Source organism: Patagioenas fasciata, chromosome Z (assembly GCF_037038585.1).
Source record: "Patagioenas fasciata isolate bPatFas1 chromosome Z, bPatFas1.hap1, whole genome shotgun sequence".
NCBI lineage: Eukaryota > Metazoa > Chordata > Aves > Columbiformes > Columbidae > Patagioenas > Patagioenas fasciata.
In genome coordinates, this window is record NC_092560.1 from 13,914,924 (window position 1) to 13,939,662 (window position 24,739).

At 38.1% G+C, this 24,739-nt stretch overlaps 1 protein-coding gene across 4 annotated transcripts in view; it reads right to left on the minus strand.

The window, feature by feature from the left end:
- Positions 1-24,739, minus strand: part of LINGO2 (leucine rich repeat and Ig domain containing 2) — a 515,822-nt gene that overhangs the window by 137,711 nt on the left and 353,372 nt on the right. For all 4 annotated transcript variants that reach the window (XM_071801808.1, XM_065861030.2, XM_071801807.1 and 1 more), the window contains one exon: positions 24,462-24,619. In XM_071801808.1, the coding sequence (XP_071657909.1) occupies positions 24,462-24,503 (42 nt within the window). In that variant the 5' untranslated portion in view covers positions 24,504-24,619. The remainder of the gene's footprint in view (positions 1-24,461; positions 24,620-24,739) is intronic.

The window sequence follows — 24,739 nt, forward strand, 5'->3', positions numbered from 1 at the left end:
GGTCAGGTTGGATGGGGCTTTGAGAAACCTGATCTAGCTGAAGACGTCCCTGCCCATGGCAGTGGGGTTGGACTAGATGAGCTTTGAAGGTCTCTTCTAAACCAAACCATTCTATGATTCTATGATCCATTTTTTTTCATCTGCATAAAATGCATATATGATTCTCGACTTCTTGATTATTCTTTGATATAACATGGTGACAGTACCATCAACCACTTTGACCTGAGAAGTTTTTCTTTCTTTCTTACTCTAAAAAAATGAAAAAGCACACCAAGTTCTTTCTGTTGGATTTTTTGTTTTATATAAGTGGTTGAGGTCTTCTTGTTTGTTTGGTTTTGTTTTGTTATCAATTACTGTCACTAAGCCCATTATTCTGAATCTAGAGACATGGCCCTTTGGCTGAAAATGGAACCACATTTCTCTCATTTTTTTGCTTATGCATAAGAAAATTAACTCATGGGCATACCACTTCAGTGAAATTCTAGAATAAAGAGCAAAATTTCAGCCTGTGTTCAGGCAGAAGAACTTGCAGGGCCTTTCAGGTATTCTGCAGCTGACACAGTTTGCTACTGAAAGGGCCAGCTTAGACGAACCTCCTCTGCAACATTTGATGTCCTATAACACTCTAAAAGGTTAAAAAATTATTATGCCAAGGCCCTGTATGGTTACTGCTAGTGGGAGAAGATTTCAATTCAGGTTGCCTGTTACATTGCCCTGGTGCTACAGAAAATCAATTTAATGCAAAATAATTATAATTTCTCTACTTATGGATTTGACTTTATATAATAGATGCACGTGTTTCTGTGCTTTCTCTTACAACTTCAGAACTGCCTATAAACACTTTCAAAACCACCTTAAAACTCTCCTTTGTTGTGCTGCTTTCACAAAACACTAGCATCAATTAGGTACTGCTGAGATCGCCTACTAGCATATTGATCAATATTGCCTCACTGTCTTGTATTTCCCCAGCATTTCTGTTTCCAACTGTTGTCTCATCTTAAACATACATTGTAAACAACACAAGAAAGAAAATTCTTATTCTTTGCTTATATACCACCTAGTATAAGAGAGTCCTGGTCCATGGCCAAGGTATGATGGCAGTACAACTACAAGTATATTACATGAAAAATTTATAAAAACTAGAACAAAGTAGAAACATTTTTGAAGCAGGCAATTATATTTGTCTTATTTTTAAAGCCCCCAAACTATATAGACTCTGATTCTTTCTTATAATCCAAGTAACATCATCTTCCTTCTCCCCAAAACCACATTTTTAGTTAGAATTATTATCTCTTAACAGTTATTACAGAGTACTTACACCTGCACAGAATTAGTTTTCCCAAAGCAAGCTTCTCTGTAATTCCAATTTCAATGGAAGAATAAAACTAGACTTTCAGCTGTCCGACAGTGAAAATGATCACAGGAGGATTTCATAATTCTTCTGTTTCAGAATAACCACAGTTCGGGACCATCTCACCACCCTGAAAATCTCCATGAACGACACTGAGGTAGCCATGGTGACCCTAAGGAACTGCTAGAAAAACAGACACCGTCAGAAATCACATTTCCAAGCCACAGCACTGATATTAACCATGCCATAGGTCAATTTATGTCATGTGTCATCAGAGTGAGTGGTGCTGACATGAAAGCCACCAAATATACAGCTGTGATGCAATGGTGATCTTTTGGAGACCCACATAATCTTTGTCATTTGAAAATACTTTTTAACTAGGACAGAAGACCTAGGTTTAGCCTCAAAAAAAGGGTTAGGCTCCAAAGTAAAATACATATAGGTGGAAGAAGTTTGAAGGATGACAGATGCGAAATGATGCAAAAAATGTTAGGTTAACTATCCCAGGATTAGGGACAGCATATGGCATTGGTTCAAAAGAGAAGATTAAGGGCATGATCAAAAGTATGGGGTCACCCTGATTTTTTTTTCACTGACTTCAAAGAGCTAAAGAAAGATGACTGAGCATAGTATAGCAGATAATCAATGAAGACAAAGTTTACAAAATATTGGACCTTATCTGTGAAAGTTACTGGGTTTAAAAAATAGAAGAGTGTCTTTATTTTCACATGAAGGAAATTTAACTTACCAGCACAGAAAAACAAACAAATAAACAACACTATATTACTAGAGAAATTATGAAAGATCTGGAGCTGCTGCAAGACCAGAGCTCAGTTTGTACATCTATGTGTGATGAGGACTGAGCAACAGGAAAGGAAGTTCTGTGAAGGTGCCACTGCTTCAGTCACCATTTGCTTTTGAGACCTTCTTGTTCTTCCACCTCCCCTTAGCAGGAGGGAGCAGAATGGGAGACGGAAGGAAATATTTGCAATCAAAACATAGTAACTTGTAAGAATATTCCTACAAGCACTCTTTATTTCTGAGTGCTTGTTTCTCTTTAACTTGCAGTAAAATAGTGTTAAGAAGTTGGCTGCCTTCATTTTAATATAAGGCATAGATAAGGATATGCTGCTTCTATAGCTCATTAAAAAATATCTTCTAGGAATATTTTTTTTTCCAGGGGAAAAGCAGTCTGTGGAGATGAACATCCATCTCACCAGAGCGTCTTGTTAGTGAAGTATGAAAATAAATCAGATTTCTGCAGCACAATGAGAGCTGTAAGCTACAATACATAACATCTTTTTCAAGCCATTTTTCCACCCCATCTTTATTCTCACTGACTTACCAAACACACAAAAGCTTATACTATGAATATAAAACATATCCAGAGGAATTTCTCTTTTTCCTAAAGGCTGGGAGCAGACACATGCATGTTGTTTTATTCCTGAAACAGTGTGATGAATATTTTACAAGCTACGAAACTCAGTAACTTACATGGAAGAGGCACTAAAGGAAGGCTGAGAATCTGCACTCCCCTTTCATCTCCTCTGATTCACCTCCCATTCTTCAGAATTAACTTTGACACATGTGAGATGTGGAACAGACAGTGGTCATACATATCCCCAGAAAATACGTGAGTTTCATGGTAATAACTTGTACTGTATCACCTATGTTTGCCTTGTGCTATTTGAATGAGCAGAGGGAAGGGTTTTTGGCACCACATTCTTATGTTCCTAATCTGTTTTGTCCACAGGGAAGCCAAGAAGGGTGGTGGCTGATGTTGTCCCAGGACAGAGAGAATTGATAGGAGAGAACCGAGAACTCAGGCAGGTGAAGTTTCAGATCACTGTTGACAGAGCTCATGAGATATATTACACAACAGATTGCAACAATTACCTGCTTGGAGTTCCTTGAAGTGCTGTTTGTCCCCAGTGTTCGGACTAAAAGGTTTTTTCTCCCAGCCTACATTTGAGTCACAGGAAACTACTGAAGTTCATAAAACATAGATATTTCAGACCTGATTCTTCACTACTAAGCAACTCATGCATGATTTATGCCTGTACAAAGCAGATGTAAGAGAACAAGACTGAACTGATTGCATTTTATACCTGCTTTTATCTGAGTATAAAGGACTGCATAAGTAGCAAAATTTGAAGCATCAGTCCCATTTTCTTAAATGAGTAGCAGAAGGATCTCTTTTTCTGAAACTCAGTCCATGCTGTCAGAATGGAAGTCTAATTGCCACTGCACTGTGAGGAGAAGAGTCCCTTTTTCACCTATGGCTGGTGGAATTTTTGTTTGTAGTAGGTAAAATAAAGATGAGGGAAGCAACAAATACATTTCCTTTCAGTCCTGACAAGGAAAGCATTCCTGGATTCCTGGTTCAGACATCTTTTTGCATACCAGTAGTGTGTTGCTACTGAGCTCAGCTATTTTAATGGTGAGGTCATGGAAGGACTCTTTCAACCTGGGAGTAACAGGTCTTGGCTATATGGGTGGAAATCAGAAATGTTAATTAGGATTGTCAGGCTTGAAGTCTTAGGCACTTGCAGCCCAGAGCATCTTTAATAATAAATGATGGAACAGTCAGGCTAACAGGCCAGAAAAAGCACAGGACAGAAAGCTTAAGTGAGCATGATTTAGGCCACCATTACAAAGCACAGTGCCATTTTTGCTCAGGTCACTGTCAAGATTACACATGCATTCCTGAGATCCAGGAGACACAGTAAAGATAGTCCCTTTAGACAGCCATATCTCTCCTTCTAGTCTTTCTCATTTTATGATTATTGATAAAGATATTCTTCAGCAGATTCTTAATTCAAACCAGTTTGAGTTTCCTGAGCCAGAGTTCAGTTCTATTCCAGAGACTTGGCTCTCAAAAGTATTGTTCAACTTGGAAGCAAGAAGAGCTTTCAAAAGATAAGGCTTGAGGGAGGAAAATGAGCATTTCTTATTCCCATCTATGGTTGTATTGTGCTACTGTATCAGTGACTTCTGAACATCTTTCTGACGAAATCAATAGGAATTCTTTTTACTCTCTTAAAAAGGACAGAAAATCTGAATTCACACTCTCTCCTCTTCTCATTCTTCAGCCATTCAAAATGCAGTGACACTTAAAGCTGCTTATTCTTCTTAAAACTTCTGGTTCAAGAAAAGCCATCTAGCTTTCAATTTCCATGTATCTGACAGAGATCAAAGTAGAGAGGAAGTAAGAGAAAAAAAAGGACTAGACAAAGAGTGATTGGCATCACTAAAACAGAGCTTAATCTGATTTCTGACTCCTCATCCATTCCTGTCAACCAGAAACCATTCAGCACTCTACAAGATTAAGGAGAAATTAGTTGAAGTTTCTATTTTTACCCTCAAAATATATTGAAAGCCCTTTGTGGGATAATTCAATAAATATTTTAAAAATAAATATATAACTTAGTTTTCCAGTCCTAAGTGCTTTTAATGTTCTAAATACTGTATTGTGGCATATCCACCTGGCTGCAATATTTCAGTTTCAGTGGGTAGAGCTACTAGACAAAAAGCTTATGCCCATTTATATTCTAATAAGGTCTATGGTTGGTTTCTTGTTTTCATCCTGCTGCCTTTTCCTTTTTTTTTTTTTTTAAATTTAAAACAAAACAAAACAAAACACAACCAACAAACAAACAAAAACCAAAACCAACCCAAAACACAGTAACTCATGTCTAAGGGCAAAGAAAATCTGAAATACAAGACAATAAATAACAAAAGGAGACAGTATGTCTGTGGAGTGGAGAAAAGGTAAAGTAATATATAGAAGTCGAATATTTTGCCCTAAAAAGCATGCATGAAAATAAATCCAGTAAATCTGTACTTTAATTTTAGAAATTAGTGGCAAGAAGTCTTCAAAATATTCTGTTTCCTGTACCCTGGAAGTATCCTACTAGGTCAGGCCAGTAGGACATTAAAGTGCACTTTTCTCTCTCTGGGAGTGTCTGTAGGGAGAATGAACAAGGAAAGGTACTATACAGTTGTGTTCTCCTAGCATCCACAACCAGTGGATTAGTACTGCCCTGCCTACTCCCTGCCAGTTATTTAAACATTTTCTGAGACAAATGCTTAATTATTTCTAAGAACATTTCAGTAATTTTTGGTGTTGCAAGCCAGAGACTTTGACATAAACCTGTTTTCTTGGGCGAGTTGTTTCTTCTTACTTTGATGTTAATTATTTTTTACTGTCATCTGTTTGGTACATTATGTAAAACAACAGAAAACAGACAGAAGAACAACAGTGATATTTTTGATATTAAGCTTATGCTAATTTAACAAACCACAGAAAATTGTTATGATATTCTAGATTCTCACAGGAGTTTCTACATGATATTCTACTCTTATTTGTATTACTCATAAGAGAAAGAAAATATTGACCTAAAATAGTGCTAGGCTCAGATCTACTGAGCCTTTATTAAGTTGGATTTCTTTTTTTCTGTTACAGAAAAAAATGAAAATATAATGTTGAATGTAGTCTCTCTTTTTATGCGAAATAATTTGAAGCTCAGATCCTGCTATGTTTACTTCCAGAAAAAAAGAAAAAAAAAAAAAAAATAAATAAAAAGAAGACAAAAGATAAAAAGAAAAGTATCTTCCTTCTCAGACCTTTCCTTTTCATTTATTGGAGCTTTTTGCAATAAAACACTAGTAAATGTAAGGAGAGGTATCAGAATTTATACCTTTGAGAACAACAACATTATGTTTAGGAAATCTTGATAGTTTCATCATATAAATGCAACAGAGCAACTAGGAAGAAGATGACAGTATCATGCATTGCATTCAAGAGTGTCTCAGAGTGAAATTTTCCGAGGTTTTCAAATATCTTTCTAAGTAAAATGGAAAACTAAAGGTAAAGCAACCATTTAGAAAACATTTAACTGTTTAAAAAAGAAAAAACAATACAAAAACTATGATCTTCCCCTTAAACACAATGGAAGTTACTATCAAGCTAATATTGAGTTAACAGAAAGAAGCCTGCTAAAGCTCTCTATACCTCTAGAGTACCAGTCCTCCAAACAGTGATCAAAAATCTGCAGTTTCTTGTTGATATCTTTCCATAAATACAACTCTATTTGGCTAAGATTCAGGTGGCTCTAAAGCATTATGATTCCTAAGGCCACATAGCAGAAAAATGTTGTGCAAGGGGCAGATGGCACCTGGACTGACTAAACCTGAACCTCACTGCTCACACTTCTCTGTTGTATTAAACATCTGACCTAAGGACATCAGGAAGCATAGGCAGGCTGAAGATCTTTTCAGAAGTGATAATTTGAAGGCGCAGATGGCTTTATTGCCAGGTAATGACACATGGTAGACAGTGGCATGAAATTGCCTGAGGTCAGCAATCACTGAAAATTGCAACAATTAGATGGCTGCTTTGTGGCCTATAGGAAATGAATTGGTGGCCTCATTTCAGTTCTCTATCATAAAACAATTACAGCTAATGCTGATTGACATCTTTGATTGCGGCCATGGCTGAGAGGCCAAGGCTGAACGAGCCTTGAAAATAAACTGCCCTTCAATCCAGAAAAGTCAATCCTTCAATCCAGAGGTGAGGTAGATGTTAGGCTGAGAAAAATGCACCTCTTTTCACTCATCCTGGAGTTTATATCTCCTACTAAATTCCAGTGGCTTCAAAACTGCTGCTTAAAATCAAACAGAAAATACAAGTCCTCTGGAAGGGTTTAGGCAAGACTTATTACATATCACTCTTCACTGATTGCATTCCAGAAGCATGCAAGATTTCAGACAGTGAAGTCCTGTTGTGCTAAGTGCTGTGAGGATGCTGTGCCCGACAGTCCCGTCTCTGAATTGCTTCCCATCAAAACCAATGGGACAGATGTGGGAGGCAAGAAGCAACATTACTAGTGCTTGACAGAGAGGGCATGAGGCTCAGTGAGACAATGTAATAAATCTAAGATCACACAGGTAAAGCATGACAGATAAAGGAGACAGAACAGAGGATTGGGTCATGGCTATAAAAGTGAGTTAAAGCCAAATAATTCTGGGTCACTCAGACTTTTTTTTACACATCTTGCTTGTGGTACCACAAAAACGAAACTGTGCATGAGTGTCCATGTGTTTGAGACCAGTCTATCACTAGTGATTTACAATAGAGGTGAAGAAAGTTCTGAGATTAAATTTCGATGTAAAAAAAAAAAAAAAATTAATTCCTGCCCATCACCTAAAGTACCCGTGACTGACTAAACCCTATATCACACTCAGATCAGAAGATTTTACTTAAGCAGCTTTCCTGAATCTGATAAAATATTTCACATGTAGGAAGAAACCCCAAATCTCCTGTTCCTCACTGTTTATTTCACAGTAGAAAGGTCAGCTTGCACTGGGTGTGTAAAATTTAAGTAGTGGTAAACACATACATTGATCAGAATTTGAAAATATTATGCTATTAAAAAAAATACAAGAAAAAAAATCGGGTCAGGAGTTAGGATGATCCTACATCAAGCATGGTTAAAATATGTTCCTTCTGAAGTGCTGGGGATTGAGAAATGCAGGTTTCTGTGCTGGCAGCTGTCCTTGACTGAAAATCCAAGGATTCAGCTTTCTCACCCCCTTCTGATTGCAGTTATAGTGCATGGGCTGTGGTACTCTTTGTCTCAGATGCTGCAGTACAGCTTCAATTCCTAAAAAAAGATATGCAGCAGCAAAAAACCACAACACCGCTTTTTCAGTGGACTATCCTGAAGCATTTCAAGCATGAGTCTTTAAATAACCTGAGGTAAACAAAGAAAGATCAAAGAAACCTAAAGGAAAGCATGCTAATGAGCAGATGAAGCATAAGCAACATCAAGCTGGAACCTACTTAATCCACCTGCCTTTTCCTTTCAAGATAACAAGCGTCTTCCTTATATTTTGTGAGGTTAAAAACAATGTATACACAGAATCACAGAATGGCTGGGGTCAGAAGAGACCTCTGGAGATCATCCAGTCCAACCCACGTGCTAAGCAGGTTCACCAGAGCAGATCACACAGGAATGTGTCCAGGCAGGTCTTGAATGTCTCCAGAGAAGGAGACTCCACAACCTCTCTGGGCAGCCTGTTCCAGTGTTCTGGCACCCTCAAAGTAAAGAAATTTCTCTTCATATTCAGATGGAACCTCCTATGCTTCAGTCTGCACCCACTGCCCCTCATCCTATTGTTGGGCACCACTGAAAGGAGTCTGGTCCGTTCTCTTGACACCCACCCTTGAGAAACTTATAAGCATTGACAAGATTCCCTCTCAGCCTTCTCTTCTCCAGGCTCAACAGACCCAGCTCTCTTAGTCTTTATTCACAAGAAAGCTGCTTCAGATCCCTCATCATCTTTGTAGCCTGTCCTTTATCAATTGTCCCATTGTGTAAATGGGAATGACTTTCACCCTGTCTGAACTGTTCCTCCCAAGTCATTCTTTGTTGAATAACAGAATAGTTTGGCTTGGAAGAGACCTTCAAAAGTCATCTCGTCCAATGCCCTGCCATGAGCAGGAACATCTTCACCCAGATCAGGTTGCTCAGAGCTCTGTCCAGCCTGGCCTTGAATGTTTCCAGGGATGGGGCACCTCTGGGCAACCTGTTTCAGGGTCTCGCTGCCCTCATTGTAAAAAATTTCTTCCTCATGTCTAGCCTGCACCTCTCCTCCTTTAGTTTAAAACCATTATCCTTTGTCCTGTCGTACCACACCCTGCTAAATTCTGTCCCCATCTTTTTTATAGGACTCTTCTAAGCACTGAAAGGCCACAATAAGGTCTCCCCAGAGCCTTCTCTTCTTCAGGCTGAACAACCCCAACTCTCACAGCCTGTCCTCATACAAGAGGTTTTCCAGTCCTCTGATCATCTTGCTGGCCCTCCTGTGGACTTGCTCAAATAGGTCCTTGACTTTCCTGTACTGAGGAGCCCAGAGCTGGATGTTGAACTCCAGGTGATGTCTCACCAGAGTAGAGTAGAGGGGCAGAATCAGCTCCCTCAACCAGCTGGCCACACTCCTTTTGATGAAGCCCAAGATAGACCTGGCCTTCTGGAAGCACACATTGCTGGCTTATATCAAGTCTTTCATCCACCAGTATCCCCAAGTCCTTCTCCACAGGGCTGCTCTCAATTCCTTCATCTCCCCTTCATATTGGAGGTTGTCCTGACCCAGGTGCAGGACCTTGCACTTGGCATTGTTGAACCTCATGAGGTTCATACGGACTCACTTCTCAAGCTTGTCCAGGTCCCTCTGGATGGCATCCCATCCCTCAGGCATGTCAGCTGCGCTACTCAGCTTGGTGCTATTCACAAACATGCTGAGGGTGAACTCTATTGCACTGCCCATGTAATTGATGAAGATATTAAACACTACTGGTCCCAGTATGGACACCTGAGGGACACCACTTGTTATCACTGTCAATTCTGACATTGTGACATTGACCATGACTCTCTGGTGGAGACCATCCAGCCAGTTCCTTATCCACCGAACAGTCCACCCATCAAACCCATAACACTCCAATTTAGAGAGAAAGATATTGTGGGGGACCACATAGAAGGCTTTACAGAAGTCCAGATAGATGACATTGATAGCCCTTTCTTTGTCCACTGATGTAGTTACTCCTTCGTAGAAGGCCACTATGTTGGTCAGGCAGGACTTGCCCTTGGTGAAGCCATCATGGCTGTCTCAAATCACTTCCCTGTCCTCCATGTGTCTTAGCATATAATAATTTATGAGCTGGAACTGTCTCTTCCAGGGCTACATTCATATTAGTGAATGCTTTTTTTAGACACTACAGACAATTTATTTAGTGCATCTTAAGATGTGACCATTTATCAGCTGAGATGTAAAAATTGGACATGTGTATGTTCTTATCCCATTTAATTTGCAAAGTATAATAGGTTTGCTTAAATCACCTTCATTATTTCAGAAAAGGTATTACTATATAATTACATACAAAATTAATTTAGAGGTCCCTTGAGATCTTGACAGCCTTGCAGGATGACATGTAAACAGCTATATCTCTTTTTGGTATTGTTATGATGAAAGAATTAAAACATTTCTACCCCTTTCTTACTATGATTCCTGTTGCCACTCCCCACAGTATTTTAGCAAAAGGATCAAGTGCAGGATCCCTGTTCTGTGATTCTTCCTACAATTTATGGCTGGAGGGATCTTCAGTAGTGTTGGTTATTGATCATTTACATGAAAAGGGAGAAATGGGAAATCCAGCTTTTTTTTTCACAAATCCAAGTAGATTAATGGTATCAGCACACCATATGAAGACCAAAAGCGAAGAATAAATCTTTCATCTACTGTTTTCAAGTGTCATTCTAATAAAATCACAAGCCAAAAACCTCAAGACTTAGTCTTCTTCTGGTTAAAAGATGGTGTAGAAGCAGGAACATCTCAGGCTTGACATGAAAAAATATGATGACCTTCAGATGATAATTGTCATATATCAATATGCAAAAATATTATTCCTACAGACTCAGGGCCAGATATCTAAACAGTAAAAAAATCTGTGAGTACAATGGACTTTGAACCCAGGGTGTTCCTTATTGTTTTGAAAATTTATAAATAAGGAATCATAACTCCAGCATCTCTCTTTTCTCCAAGTAGATCTTCTTAGAGTAAATATTTCTACAATTTATTTTCATTTAAGGAACTAGTGGCTTCATTATACTGTATTATTAAGATACCTGAAAGCTTCTAAATTTATTATCTACAGTTTGAAACAAGTTATCTTACTGTTTCAAAATGTAGGTCAACTGGCACTCTGCATAAAATGGTATGAATTGCAAGGAATGAAGATCCTTTAATTTTCATGTTAAGATCTCATTTACCCCTAGATTATGTGAATCGTTTAAATTGGGAAGCTCTACGAGTTATTAAAAAACAAGAGAGTTGTATAAAAAACCACATAAAATAAATTCAGTAAATCTGTCTTTTGCCCTGCTATATATGCAAACTGGAAGGAAGTAATGTGACATTTTGTGGATGAAAAATGTATTATAACACAGAGTCAGTCAAATCTTCATTAAAGAAGGGCAAAGAGAATTTCTGTTATAATTTTATCTATGTAGGTTAAAAAGAAAAAGAAAAAAATCAGCACAGGTCTCGCTGTATAATAAACTAGAACTATAATTTTCCTTCTCCAGGAAGAACTTACTGGGGGATCACTCAAATGGTGACATTATGGCAGTTTATATCTTCGTGTGAATTAAGAACTGCAAAAATTGCTTATCAGTGAATATGAAATCAAGTCAAAACATTGCAGAAATAATTACTATGACCATTTCCAAGATGGGTTTGAAGATGCTGAAAAATAGATGAAGCACAATATAAACAAGTACTGTGATTAGTTTCTTACAAGTCAGAGTAATGTGTATACCTGCCTGCTGATTAATTGTGAAACATGGCTCAAAACAACAAACGTAGTTTCAAGATAGAAATCTATCACAGAATGCATCCCACTGACTGGAACAAGTTAAGAATTTATCTTATGAATTTTAGAAGTTCATAATTCAAAGCACTGTATCAGTGAGCTACCTGGAGTTCACAGCACAAGCTGTAACTCATTGTTAGCCTTGGCAGCTTTTTTGTGGTCTTACGAAAAAGCTTTTAATTGATTTAATAGTTCCTGTAATTGAAAGAAATGACTCCATGCAATCTTTGTGCTCCATACACTCTTGATAAGCTGCAAAAATAAAATACCATTCTGATAAGATTTCAGAAGTCCCGATAGACTAGGCTTCCTCTACTTAGTCTTTGTCATGCAAGTTTGAAAATCTTGACCCAGCCTTAACGCAGAATGTATCACGAAATAATATTTCCTGGGTAAGGCATACCTAGTAAACAAAACATAAGTATATACAGCACACTTGTTATTGTGACAAAAATGACACGGAATAGCAACAGATCACATGTTTTGGCTCGGCTTACTGATTCAGATGACTATTGGTCATAAATTTACCTAATCTCTCTAGTTATGTTACAAAAAAATAAAATAATAATAAAAAATCTTCCAGCTACTTCTTTTTGGGTTTTCATGGAAAGCTATTTCCAGAGATTGGGCTATGGAAAATGTTAACAACCTACACATTTTTTGAATGGATCTCTAACTAATTTGCCATGTTCTGACAGTTTTTTAGACAGAAGAAAGCTTGCATATGATCTTCTGTTTTGGAGGAACAAGATTTGAACTTGGAAGTTTAGCCTAAACTAAACAGATGAGAACTCACAAGAAGTATCACAAATTAATTTTCTGGAAAAATCCTATAAAACAATATCACTGATGTTCACACATTCTAATTTGAGGCATCTTTCGGAAAAGGTCTTCTCTTCTGATTTTTCAGAGTTGTAAGCTTAGCTAGGTGTATACAATTAGCTTAAACAGTAACACATGGCCACTTTTTGTGCAAATTCTCCATTGAGGGATGTGTAAACAACATGAAATAGCCAGCTAGCTTTCTGCTAGGTCACATGCATGAATAAATACCTGATTTGTGTATGCACAATGGCTGTTTTTAGGCATATTAATGGCATGCTAATGTACAAGTGCAATTGTTCACCTCCAATTTTGAAAATATTGTTATACTGGCAACATTTTTAATTACAATTTTTACCCAAACTGGGACAGTTTTAACAGCATAATCTGCATGTGAATGCAGCTCTGTGTATATTACCTATTCTTGAGAAATGCAATTTCTTACTCTCCAGTGTTCATAATTAATTAAAAAGTTGTCAACTGCATTATTTTCTTCTTTTCCCCTAAAGTTTTCAATATTGAAAGACAATTAAGATCTTTCTTATGTTACAACTTAGTACAATCTTTATTTGGTTTAAGTTGCGAGGTTTTGCTAACAGGAGGGCTGCAGGAGAAGCCTCTGTGAGGAGAAGCCAGGGCTGCCCATGCTGGACACTGCAAGTTCCAGCAGACTGCAAAGCAAACACACCTCTTGTCAAAGCTGAGCCAATCAACTACGCTGATGGTGGTGTCTCTGTGACAAGAAAGCATAAAAAACCCTATGTAACAGCTGTGTGAGAGAGGAGTGAGAAAATGTGAGAAAAACAACTCTGCAGGCAACACGGACAGTGAAGAAGGAAAGGGATGAGGTGCTCCAGGCGCTGGAGCAGAGATTTCCCTGCAGCCCACTGTGCAGTCTATGGTGAGGTCGGCTGTCCCCTGCAGCCCGTGAAGGTCCACAGTGGAGCAGAAAACCACCTGCAGCACACACTGGAGCAGGTGGATGCTCAAAAGAGGCTATGACCCTGTGAAGAATCCACCCTGGAGCAGGCTCCTAGCAGGACCTGTGGTCCTATGGAGGGAGGAGCCCAAGCTGGAGCTGGTTTGCTGGCAGAAGCTGTGGCCTGTTGGAGAAGCCTGTTCCTGAAGGACTGCATCCCATGGAAGGGACCCATGTTTGAGCAGTTCTTAAACGACATATCCTGTGAGGAGTACCCAATGCTGGAGCAGGGGAACAGTGTGAAGAAGAAGAAGTGGCAAAGTGTTAGTGACTGACCACCACCTGCATGCCTCATTTGACCTGGGAAGGTGGGGAGGCAAAGGGATGGTGGTTTTAGTTTTGTCTTTGTTTCTCACTAGTGTCTTCTTAATTGGCAATAAATTAAATCAGTCTTTCCCAAATTGAATCTGTTTTGCTCATGAGTCCAGTTGGTAAGTGATCTCTCTGCGTTTATCTCAACCTATGAGTTTTTAAATCTTATTTTCTCCCTCTGTCCTGTTGAGGAGGGCAAGTAATAAAGTGCCTGGCTGGGCATCTGGAATCCATCCAAGATCAAACCATGGAACCACTGTAGGCTAGGTCTGGAGCAACTACCACCTCTAGAGAAACTCCAGAGGTGTTTCTCCCCACTATGTGAAGTATCAGTGGAACTAACAGAATCAGCGAGCGCAAAAAGATTCTGAGATACAAAGAGAAATCCAACATGCTCATCTGCTTTGCTAGAGGAAAACTACAACAGGAAATTAATAGTAGGATTAATGTTCTAATTTCACAGACTCAGTTACAATGAATCATTACTCTGCCTTCAAACTGCAAATGTGGTTTTTACTGTGACAGAGTTGCAACACAAAAAAGATGACGAAGTTTAAAGTTCACATCATAACATAACTAAATGTAACTTCACAAATTCTGTGGTCAGAATTGATAACTGTGTCATGCATGCATTTGAATGCAGTTTTGTGCATACCAGAATAACATATAAAGATGCCATATAAACAACATATATACTATATAAAAATATACATCTTGTTCAAGTCATGCCTTAATGTAAAGTTAGTTCCACAGCAATGGATGAGTAGACCATTTGCAGAATACTTCTTTGATCTTTCACTCTTTGAACAAAACACACTAAAGAGAGAAACCTAAAATATTGTATTTTATTAATATTAAAAATATGCTACAGTTCATGATGAATGGCTATTGGATATGAGGACTAGCGTTATCTTATGGTAGTCTTCTACTAAGCAGCCCTTCCAATTTAATTGCAGCTGCCCATGAAGTAAAGAAGCTGTCAAAGCCACCAACAGTGTCAGATCCTAGACTGAAGTTTCTGAAAACATCACTGGAATATTATTTGAATTACTGAAATATAAATAATTGAACAAAACGTCGTTCAATGTAGATCACATGTAATGTCTTATGTATTAATGTCTTGCAATGTCTTATAGCTTTGATCTCAACATTCACAATTAAGAAAGATGCCTAGTAACAATCATAATACATGTATTTCCCTGAATTCATAGGTTTCAACTGAAGAATTTGCATTACAATATTAATAATTGCATTATCAGTGTTTCTGCTTCTTTACAGAAAGTTATTTTTCACTGTCAGACCTCCTGAACACAGATTTTCATATACAGATACATGAAACTTCATTTGTTACACTACAAATGTTGCAAAGGACATTTTAAAGAACATATTATTGTATGGTCATACATTACAAGTTTTCCTCTCTAACTCCTGCTTTTTTTTTGGACCATGGATATTATTTAACTGACTTGGACAGCTCATCTGAAGCTGATAAAATGTGTATTTTCTGAAAATACCTACTGTGTACTTGAAAGACCATGAGGTATTGTGTTTATCTAGTTTAGGATATTTATATTTCAATGTACACTGACTGCTAAATATGTTTTCTTTTCCAATCTGTAGAGAACTGTCCATAACTAGAGCAGGACCATCAAGTTGCATCACATTAAGATAGTCTCTTGTTCATTCCCATCTCATCACAGGATGAAGCTTGTGCAATCTCCAATGTGTGCAAGTACGCGTTTCTTTACAGTGTCACAACAGATCAGTCAATAAGAGAAGAAAAGCAAACTCTCATAAAACCCTAACTATAAAATCATGGAATTGTAAGGACAGAAAGTTCAGAGTGTGACTTAATTTTGACAAAATCCATAGACAATCAGATTACAACCTGAACCTTTGTTATGTACTGAAATGCCCTTGAAAAAGCGTGTGTGTTTCTTTTCTTTTGTTTTGTTTTGTTTTTCAAACGTGCCTATAGGAGGGTAGAAATCTAATCTAAGTAGGATACTCTGGGATAAAGAAGAAAGAAGAGTTCTTTATATAAATTTATAAGTATCTACACACATTGCATAGTGAAGGGTTGGAAACTAGAAGGAATTACTCAAATAGTTTGGCACTTCTCTTGACACACGGATCTGTTTGTTTGTTGTTGTTTTTTCTTTTTCCCCCATGTATCTATTTCTGTGAAGCAATGAATATTCAGAAAGTCTATATATTTCAACAATTCTTGAAAAAATATTAAAAGCAGGTTTAGATTCAGGGCATTGATTATTAACATGACCATGATTAGATATTTTCTTCTTTCCAGCTGCACCTTGTTTTGTGACAGGGAAGATTTTACTAAAGGAGTCACAGGACTTGAGCTCCTCTTATCAGCAACAGGATACATGTGTGGACATGCTCAGAATCTCCCTAAGCCTTTCTCCATATCTGTCATGGCTTTGTCTTGTCTTTTGTAAGATCCTCTGTAATGAAATGATTTTGGTAACTTTCCCTAAGAGCTCATTTATTTTTATTCATGAGTTTGTTGGTGTTAGATACATTTAGCTTCTGTTGTTGGCCTACTGAACTTGCTAGAGAATTGAAATTTAAAGATTGATAAGGCGATAAAATGACAAATAGAAGGATAAAACCTGAGAGATAAAAGCAGAGTACAAGAAATAATGTCCAAAAGACGTTACTTCATTTTTAATTGAAACATAAATTTGAGGGACAGGATTATGAGATTTCATTTCAAAAAATGTGTATAGGGGTGTTTTAAAAGGCACAAACGCTGGATATTGACCCATTCTGGGCCGATATGGCCCGTTGTGCAAAGTGGTATTTAAGTAATCTAAGGGCAATAAAAGCCAAATAGTGTTGACAGTCTACATTACAAAGCAGAGGAATGGCCAGTTCCATTATGCACCGTTTTGGTTAAATCAAGCACCATCTTATCCGTCCCTTTTCATATTAACAGATGATGCTGATCCAGCTGTATCAAATTTATGCTTGTCTGCCTATCAGTTGGGTTGATCCCCCAACAGAGCAGACAAGAATAGGTCTGAGGAGTCTTTCTAGCTTTCAGAAAGGCTGGGCTAGAGCAGCCCCACTTAATCTGCCTACTTTACACCCTCAGTGCACACACTGCACAACAGTTAGGGGCAGCTGGAATGAGGAGGCCATCTGCATGGGCTATGATCAGAGATGACTCCTGACTTTCTTATCCAGATTCAGTAGTGGGGAGATGGGGACAGTCTTCTTACTTGGTGAAAACTTTCTTTCCTCAGATTTTTAAGTTTTTCTTTACCCTTCCAATTTTCCATTTTCACTTAATGACTTAATGGAAGGTATTAAGCTAGCTTTTCTTTCTGTTGCTTCTCCTCCTCCTGGCCCTTTTCACATCCTTCAACGTGAGCATACTCATCTATTCCCAGTTGGCAGGGATGTCACAAGGGGCACTTTCCACTATTCATTTGCTTACATCATAAGAAGTAGAAAATTCTGTTAAATGACAGAAATGGGGAAGAGAAGGAAAAGAGAACAAAGAGAAGGGAATATATCATCTTTCATTTTCCAGTGAACCAGGATACTAACTAAAAGGATCAGTAAAGTGTGAGTCCTGTTCCCCCAGTGTTTATACAGGAAAAGAAACGCTTTGTTTTTCTCAGAGGTCAATTGAAGATTTTTGCTCAGATTTAACTATTTTAACAGATTGTTCCCACAATAATAATAATAACAACAATAAAAAACCCCACAAACTAGTAAAATTAATCATCTGACCTGGAAAGGGAAAAATATTTATAGAAATACGTTTTCTTTCAAAAACTGTGCAGCATTATGTAACTGAGGACTCAGGAATCTAAAGATGTGGCTTACAGTGACTCTAGTTCATGAGACTAACAATATAATGAGAAGTAAAAATAAAAGTTGAAATAGTTTTTATTTATCTTCTATTTCTTAAGGCTCAATCCTTTAAGAACCTTCTTCTACCACTTCAGATGACAGCATCCCTTAGACAAAAATGAATCTTACATTTTTAAGTATTTACATGCTCTAGGAATACACCAGTCTTTAAATGAAATGAAGAAATCACAAGTTATTTCATAGCATAACTAAAAATACTTCAATTTCAAAAGATGGAAGAAGTGGGGGGAGGAATAAATCAAAGAGAAACAAAGTATTAGTAATTGCACTGAATCTGCTGTCTAAGTTCAAAATATGCTCAGAAAACCACATGAGTAGTCAGAAACTTGATCAACTCATCCCTAACTCCCAGACATGCCCACTTTCCACTTGATATTGTAAGTAGACAGCCTCAGATTGACTTGGAGTTATCAGTCTGCTGCACATCCATAATAACCCTGAAGGAAAAATGTGGTATAATTATCAGTCACTTAAAGCCTCCCGATCTAAAATATGTATTTGTCTTCAGGCCTTTCCAGAAAGCACAGTGTAGTTAGCTAGTCTGCATATCACATTTAGCTTTGTTGTGAATGGTGAATGCAAAACTTTCATGATATGAACTCATCACCTTTTGGAAGATTTTTCATTTTTTCTTTAATAGTCACTGAAATATTCAGAGTTCATAATACATAATTGTATTATATTTAAATTTCTGTTATGCAGAAACTTTCAAAAGTATCACTATTTGTTGAAAATAGATTAAGATATTCTGAGCTAATCTTGGTGGAATATTTTTATAACTACATCATAAGAGCCTAAAACCAGCATTGAAACTTCCTGACAAAGACTTTATCTCTCATACACTAGCAATTACTGGTATTAAACTGAAGTAACCTAATGAAAACAACTTTTCCCTCTAAAAGGCGACCACAAAACAGTAAGTTTATAAGAAGAAGTAACTTATTTTTACAGTTTAAGGAATTATTTTAAGCTTCCATGCACTGAAAACAGTCTCCTACAAAAATATCTGAGTAGTGCATCAGGTGTCTAGGCTTGCCCCTGCTCTCCCTCTAGCCCCTAAAAAAAGTGCTGTGCCTTCATGGGGTGTCAAGTACATAGTACTGCTATGCAAAATTTGAAGGGGAAATAGATATTGCTTTGGCAGGTAATATTTTCCCACTGCTTCTTGCAGATTTTTCCAAGTTCATAGCAACAAAACCAAAATGATGTAAGGATGAATTTTGGAGTACAAGGTTTTGTAGATCATAGAAAGAAAAATATTTGGAGTCATGACAGACCTTTGATTAACAAACATCTTTCATTGGCTAGTAATGTAATTGAAGACTTTTGAGAAACGATTCCTCCCACAAGCTGTTTGTAAAGCTCCTTTTTTTTTTTTTTTTTCCCCCATTTATTTGGCCAGCAGAATAGCACAGAAAGCTACACAGCTGGAAACATGATTTATCCTTTGATGCAAAAGTTGAAAAATATGAACCCTTACTGAGATGACAAATGTAATGATCTTCTAAATATACTTAGTTTTCACAGGACAAACTACAAAAGACTTCTACAAATGAGGGGCAGAAGAAAGAAAAAGAAATACTTTCTGAAAGGCAAAATAAGAGTCTCATGTTTCTTTTGCCTCTTGTGCCTACTACCCACTCCCAAACCTTAGAAGTATGTACTTGCAGTGTTAACACTGTTGACTTCATTTTAACAGTTGAGTCTTCAGTTAAATACTACAAACAATTTATTTTAAAGATGGATAAAAGTCTGGGTCTTAAGGACATAAAGATTAGTGAAGCATAAACAATCCTGATTCTATATGATTATCAATAGAATAAAGCTACCATCAGAAATATAGGCCTATGAGAAGAACATAATATTAGGTTGTAGGTTTCTGTAGGAAAGTTATGGGAAGCTAGAAACACAATCCAGTATAAGATGTCATTTTATCACACATTTCTTTAAACACTTTTTTAAAAAAAATACATATATATATACACATATATTTATATATATATATACACACATATATCATGAATATATGTACATTTGTCCTGGTTTTGTTAAAAACAAAAACAATTTCTCTTTTAATTAATTTTCCTTTCAGTTAAGTTCTTCTAAGTAATTACAGTTTCCTGAATTTGGCTGCATGCTTTTGCAGACAGGAGCTGATAACAAAAGCAGTGGTATGCAGAAGAGCCTCAGGTTTAGATTTATTGCTATGGCAGCCAACGTCGCTGATAACATTTTGCACATCCCATAAGTGAGAGGGGCCTATTTGCAAGGAGGGGTGAACAGAACAGGTGATTAAAATTGACCAACTAAGTATTCCATCCCATACATGTCATACATCCTATGAAAGTGGGAGATCACAAACGTCTCAGTCTCTTTGAACATGGCTGGCATTTGAAGAAGACCCTGCCTGACATCCCTGTGATCTGAGGCCTGATTCCATAGCCTGCATCCCTGAATCCAGCTCCGATTTGCTGTGAAGCGCAGCCCAGGGTGCCTGCCTGGCAGCTGCTGGAGCAGCTGGCTCCACCAGGGTCAGCACTGTGCTGCCCCGGGAAATTCAAGATTGGTTTTGTATATTTTGTATTATTTTCTCTATTTTGCTAGTAGCATTAGTAAAGCCTTTTTAACTTTTTCCAACTTACAAGTCTCTCTCCCCTTTCCTCCTATTCTCTTTCCTTAGTTGGGGTGAAGGGGGCTAACAGAGAGCATCTGCCATGGTTTATTGTCACCCTAGAGTAAATGGTGACAGATAGACTGGTGCCCAACATGGCGCTCAAAAATGCTACAATTTGGTACTAAAGGGGTATAATTTGTAGATTTTGGTGTTCTTACTGCTGTGATGCACTTTCAATTTTCTTGTCACGGTGCCAGCTCACAGGGTTGAGATACTCACAGGTCTGTGTGCTTCAGACATCATCTAGCAGTATTAAAGCAGATTGAACTACATTGGTTTAAAGATGCTGTGGCATAAGTTATATCAGTTACTCTCTACAGTGTCTTCTGCAGCACCTTATTTGTGCTGGGCATATTTCATTAAGAGGTTCGTGCAGTATGTTACATCTGGAAACTGGACTATGTTGATGATTTTACTGTGTAGTTTGGCACTGGTTTGTTTTATTATACTCCAGCCGATAATGAATTTATACCCGTTGTATCTAGAGAAACCTCCAGTAGAGATTAAAGAGAAATACACCTACGTGTTTTCTAATTGGATGAGCCAATCTATAGAAAAGATGACTAATGATACCTTTCCTTTTACGTTAGGACAGATTACAGATGTTTTTGAGAGATCTGAGTATCCTTGGAGCTTTGACTGTACTTCGTTGGTATTGTCAGGTTTCCTGAATGTGTGTCGATTTGTGCTACTGATAAGAGAGATGAGGTGGAAATAAATCAAGAGATGGTGAGCCCATGACAGCATCAGTTGCCAGTTGTAAGAGAGTCACAAGGAGGACCGCTCATGCTGCAGATGATGGCCAAGGTGCATCCTCATCAACATAAGGAGGAGAGGAAGTGACCACTCAATCCTTTTCTACAAGTGAGCCGAATGATATGCGAAAAGACTTCAGTCATCATGAAGGCAAGAATGTTGTAACCTGGCTGATAATCTGGAACTAGAAGGTGGGGAAGCCAAGCAGCTGGGATCTCTGTCAAGGGATGCCACCCTTGATAGGGCACTTTCAAGAGAGAATGACTCCAACACCCTCTGGAGTCTGGAGTCAACTCTTGACAGCCATGAAGGCAAGATTTCCCTTCAAGGAAGATGTTATATGTAATCCAGGGAAATGGAATACTATGGAGAGAGGTACCCAGTTACTGAGAGAATTAGCTGTGTGAGCGATCACATTTTTTGAGCCAAACAGCCAAGAGGGGACAGACCCAGATAAAATCCTTTGTACACAAGCTACACGGTACAGGTTTGTATGAAGCACACCACCTGCATATGCTAAGTCATTGGCATCAATGACCTGGACAGCTGCAGGTGTACAAAACATTTCTGAAGTGATTAAGCAGCTTCGTGACTTTGAGGACAGCCTTGCTGGCTCTCTACGTGCTTGTGTCTTGACTGTGGAGAAACTGTGTGAAAAATCTGATGACCGGTTTGAAAAGCTGCTGCGAGAAAACAAAGCACTTAGGGAAGACAGGTTCCATTCACAACCTCTACAAACCTCTGTTTCAGCTATTAGGAGAAGGTGTTTCTAATCTCAAGAGAGAGGATGGAAAAAGTCCACAAAGAGAGGCACACTGTGTTTTTTCCTACATGACCAGGCAGAAAATGTGATGAGGTGGGATGGAAGACCTACCTCAAAACTTCAGGAATGAGTACGTAAGTTAAAAAGAGAAACTCCTAGGAAAATGGCAGAAGTAGCAGAAGAGATTGTGATCCTCTTGAAGGAACCTCTAATTTGTACGCAGACACTGTGCAAAACACAAATTAGAGGGGTCAGACCTCCAGCGGAGGAAAGGGATAACAGAGTTTACTGGACTGTGCAGATCCGATGGCCTGGTACAACACACCCCCAGGAGCACAAAGCTATGGTGTACACTGGTGCTCAGTGCACGATAATTCCCTCAAACTATAAAGGAACACAATCCATCAGTATTTTTGGAGTGACTGCGGGATCCCAGGAACTGACTGTAGTAGAGACTGAAATGAGCCTAACTGGGAAAAACTGACAAAAGCATCCCATTGTGACTGGTCCAGATGCTCTGGGCATCCTTGGTACAGACTGTCTCACGAAACGGTATTTTAAGGACCCAAAAGGGTAACGGTGGGTGTTTGGTATAGCAGTTGTGGACACTGAGAATACTGAACATATGTCTACTTTGCCTGGTCTATCAGAGGAACATTCTGTTGTAGGACTGCTGATGGTTGACAACCAGCAGGTGCCAATTACTACCACGATGGCGCGTTGCTGACAATGTTGCAAAAATCTAGACTCCCTAATTCTTATCCAGAAGTTGATTCATCAACTGGAGAGCCAGTGTGTGATCAGTAAGGCTCACTCACCTTTTAACAGCCCAGTTTGGCGAGTGCGTAAGACTAGTGACGAGTGGAGACTAACTTCAGACTATCGTGGTAAATGGTAACAACATCACGCACACATGTGTATACACATACACACATCAGCAATAAAAATTCCCAATTCTGTATCTCAAAGTTGAGCTGCAACATTGTGTTTTTGAAACTGTGTAGTCATCTTATTTCAGTTGTTCATCCACTCTCTTTTCCTTTCTTTTCTGAGTTACTCAAGGTTAAAAAACAAAGTCTTTTATGATGGTAAACATTTTAAACAACATTATTCCTTAGATAACTAGTTTTGAATTCAGAGGACAATCCAGTAGCAGCACTATATAGCCAATTATATGTACTTTTCCCACCTGTTACAAAAACAATTCTGTTGCAAATAACTATGGGAAACAAGCAGAGCACAATGGTAGCACAGCTATGATATAGAAACAGATACACCTGACCTGCATCTGAGTGAACTCCAAAACCAGAACTTTGGGAAAACGAATGTAAAGTACGCTTTTCTGCACTTATGTCTAAGCTGACTTCTATCAATGAGATCATACTGGAAGCTGCACAGTCAAGATCACAAGTTATAATGTTACCTTAACATTGCCCTCCTGTTTCCTGGCCCAAACTGTGTATTTGTGTGGTTCAGCTCACATCTGTAAAAGTCTGTAATTTATGCACAAGTATCTATAGCTGGCCTGGACATACTCCAAAACAGCTTTGATTCTGTCTTGAAAAGAGGAAAGCTACAGCAATATACAGAAAAAAAATAAACCATAACTGTTCACCCTCTTCTTCCTCTCTCATGAAACATTCATCAAAATCAGACAAGATAGATCAATTTTTGATAATGTTTAAGAACGTCCACACCACATTGCTTTATGGTAGACTAACTGGTTCCTACAGATTGCTCTAAGGAGTGAGACAGATTATTTAGACACTGAAACAAGAGTCTTAGTTGAAGATGAAAGGGAATTATCAGGATCTAATAATAAAACAAAATATTAGGCTAAAATAATCTTGAGATAAACACTCAGGTCTCAGAACTCAGGTCCAAACTTCATAAAAGCAGTAGCATTTTAATAGAACAACTTACATAGTGGCCACTAAATTTATCTACTAGCATAATTATTTACATTTTTTCTATTGCTTTCACACTAATGCAATGCCACCGTGTGTAGCAGAGATTCTTCTTACTAACACAATGAAGTCAGTCTCCTTTTGCCAAAAACATGTGTTTTGTGAAGAAAAATGACTTACTGCACAAAATAAAGAGCTGCTTAGAACTGAAATTACAGCGTTCCTTTGCATTTGTGCTTGTGGAATACAGATTTTGTGGCAGTTAGATAGGGCTATGCAAATGGTCTAGACAAATCAGCTGAAACAAGCATTTGCTTTAACACAATTCAGTGCAATGTTTTTTGTGTTTCCTTTCTGTTTGGAGATACACGACTGAAATTTTATTTTAATCTGATCTCTGTTGTATTGTACTTAGTAGCAATTTTTTGTTTTAAGCCACAGCTGCTGCTCTGAGATTACAATTAAGAAGAAAGAGTCTGTGACATATGATTCTATAAAAACCTGCAATTGAAATAACCCTAGAAACTGACGATAAATAAACTGATTTCAATAGACTTACCTGTTCAATGCTTTTAAAAGTCCAGCACTCCCTCTTTACCATACAAAGGTTTTAGCCAGTGGCTGAAGTCAAAATGGAGCACTTGATCATGATAATCCCAACCTGTCATGGGCAACAGCATCTCTCATGGAACTGCATTCAAAATGCATGAAACGAACCTGGAAGACACAGATATTCTGACATTTTTATTGAAACATAATCACCCATGTCCAAGGACAATGAAACATGAGCACTTGATCAATTAATATATTATAAAGGAGTAAGTGCAAAGACATAAA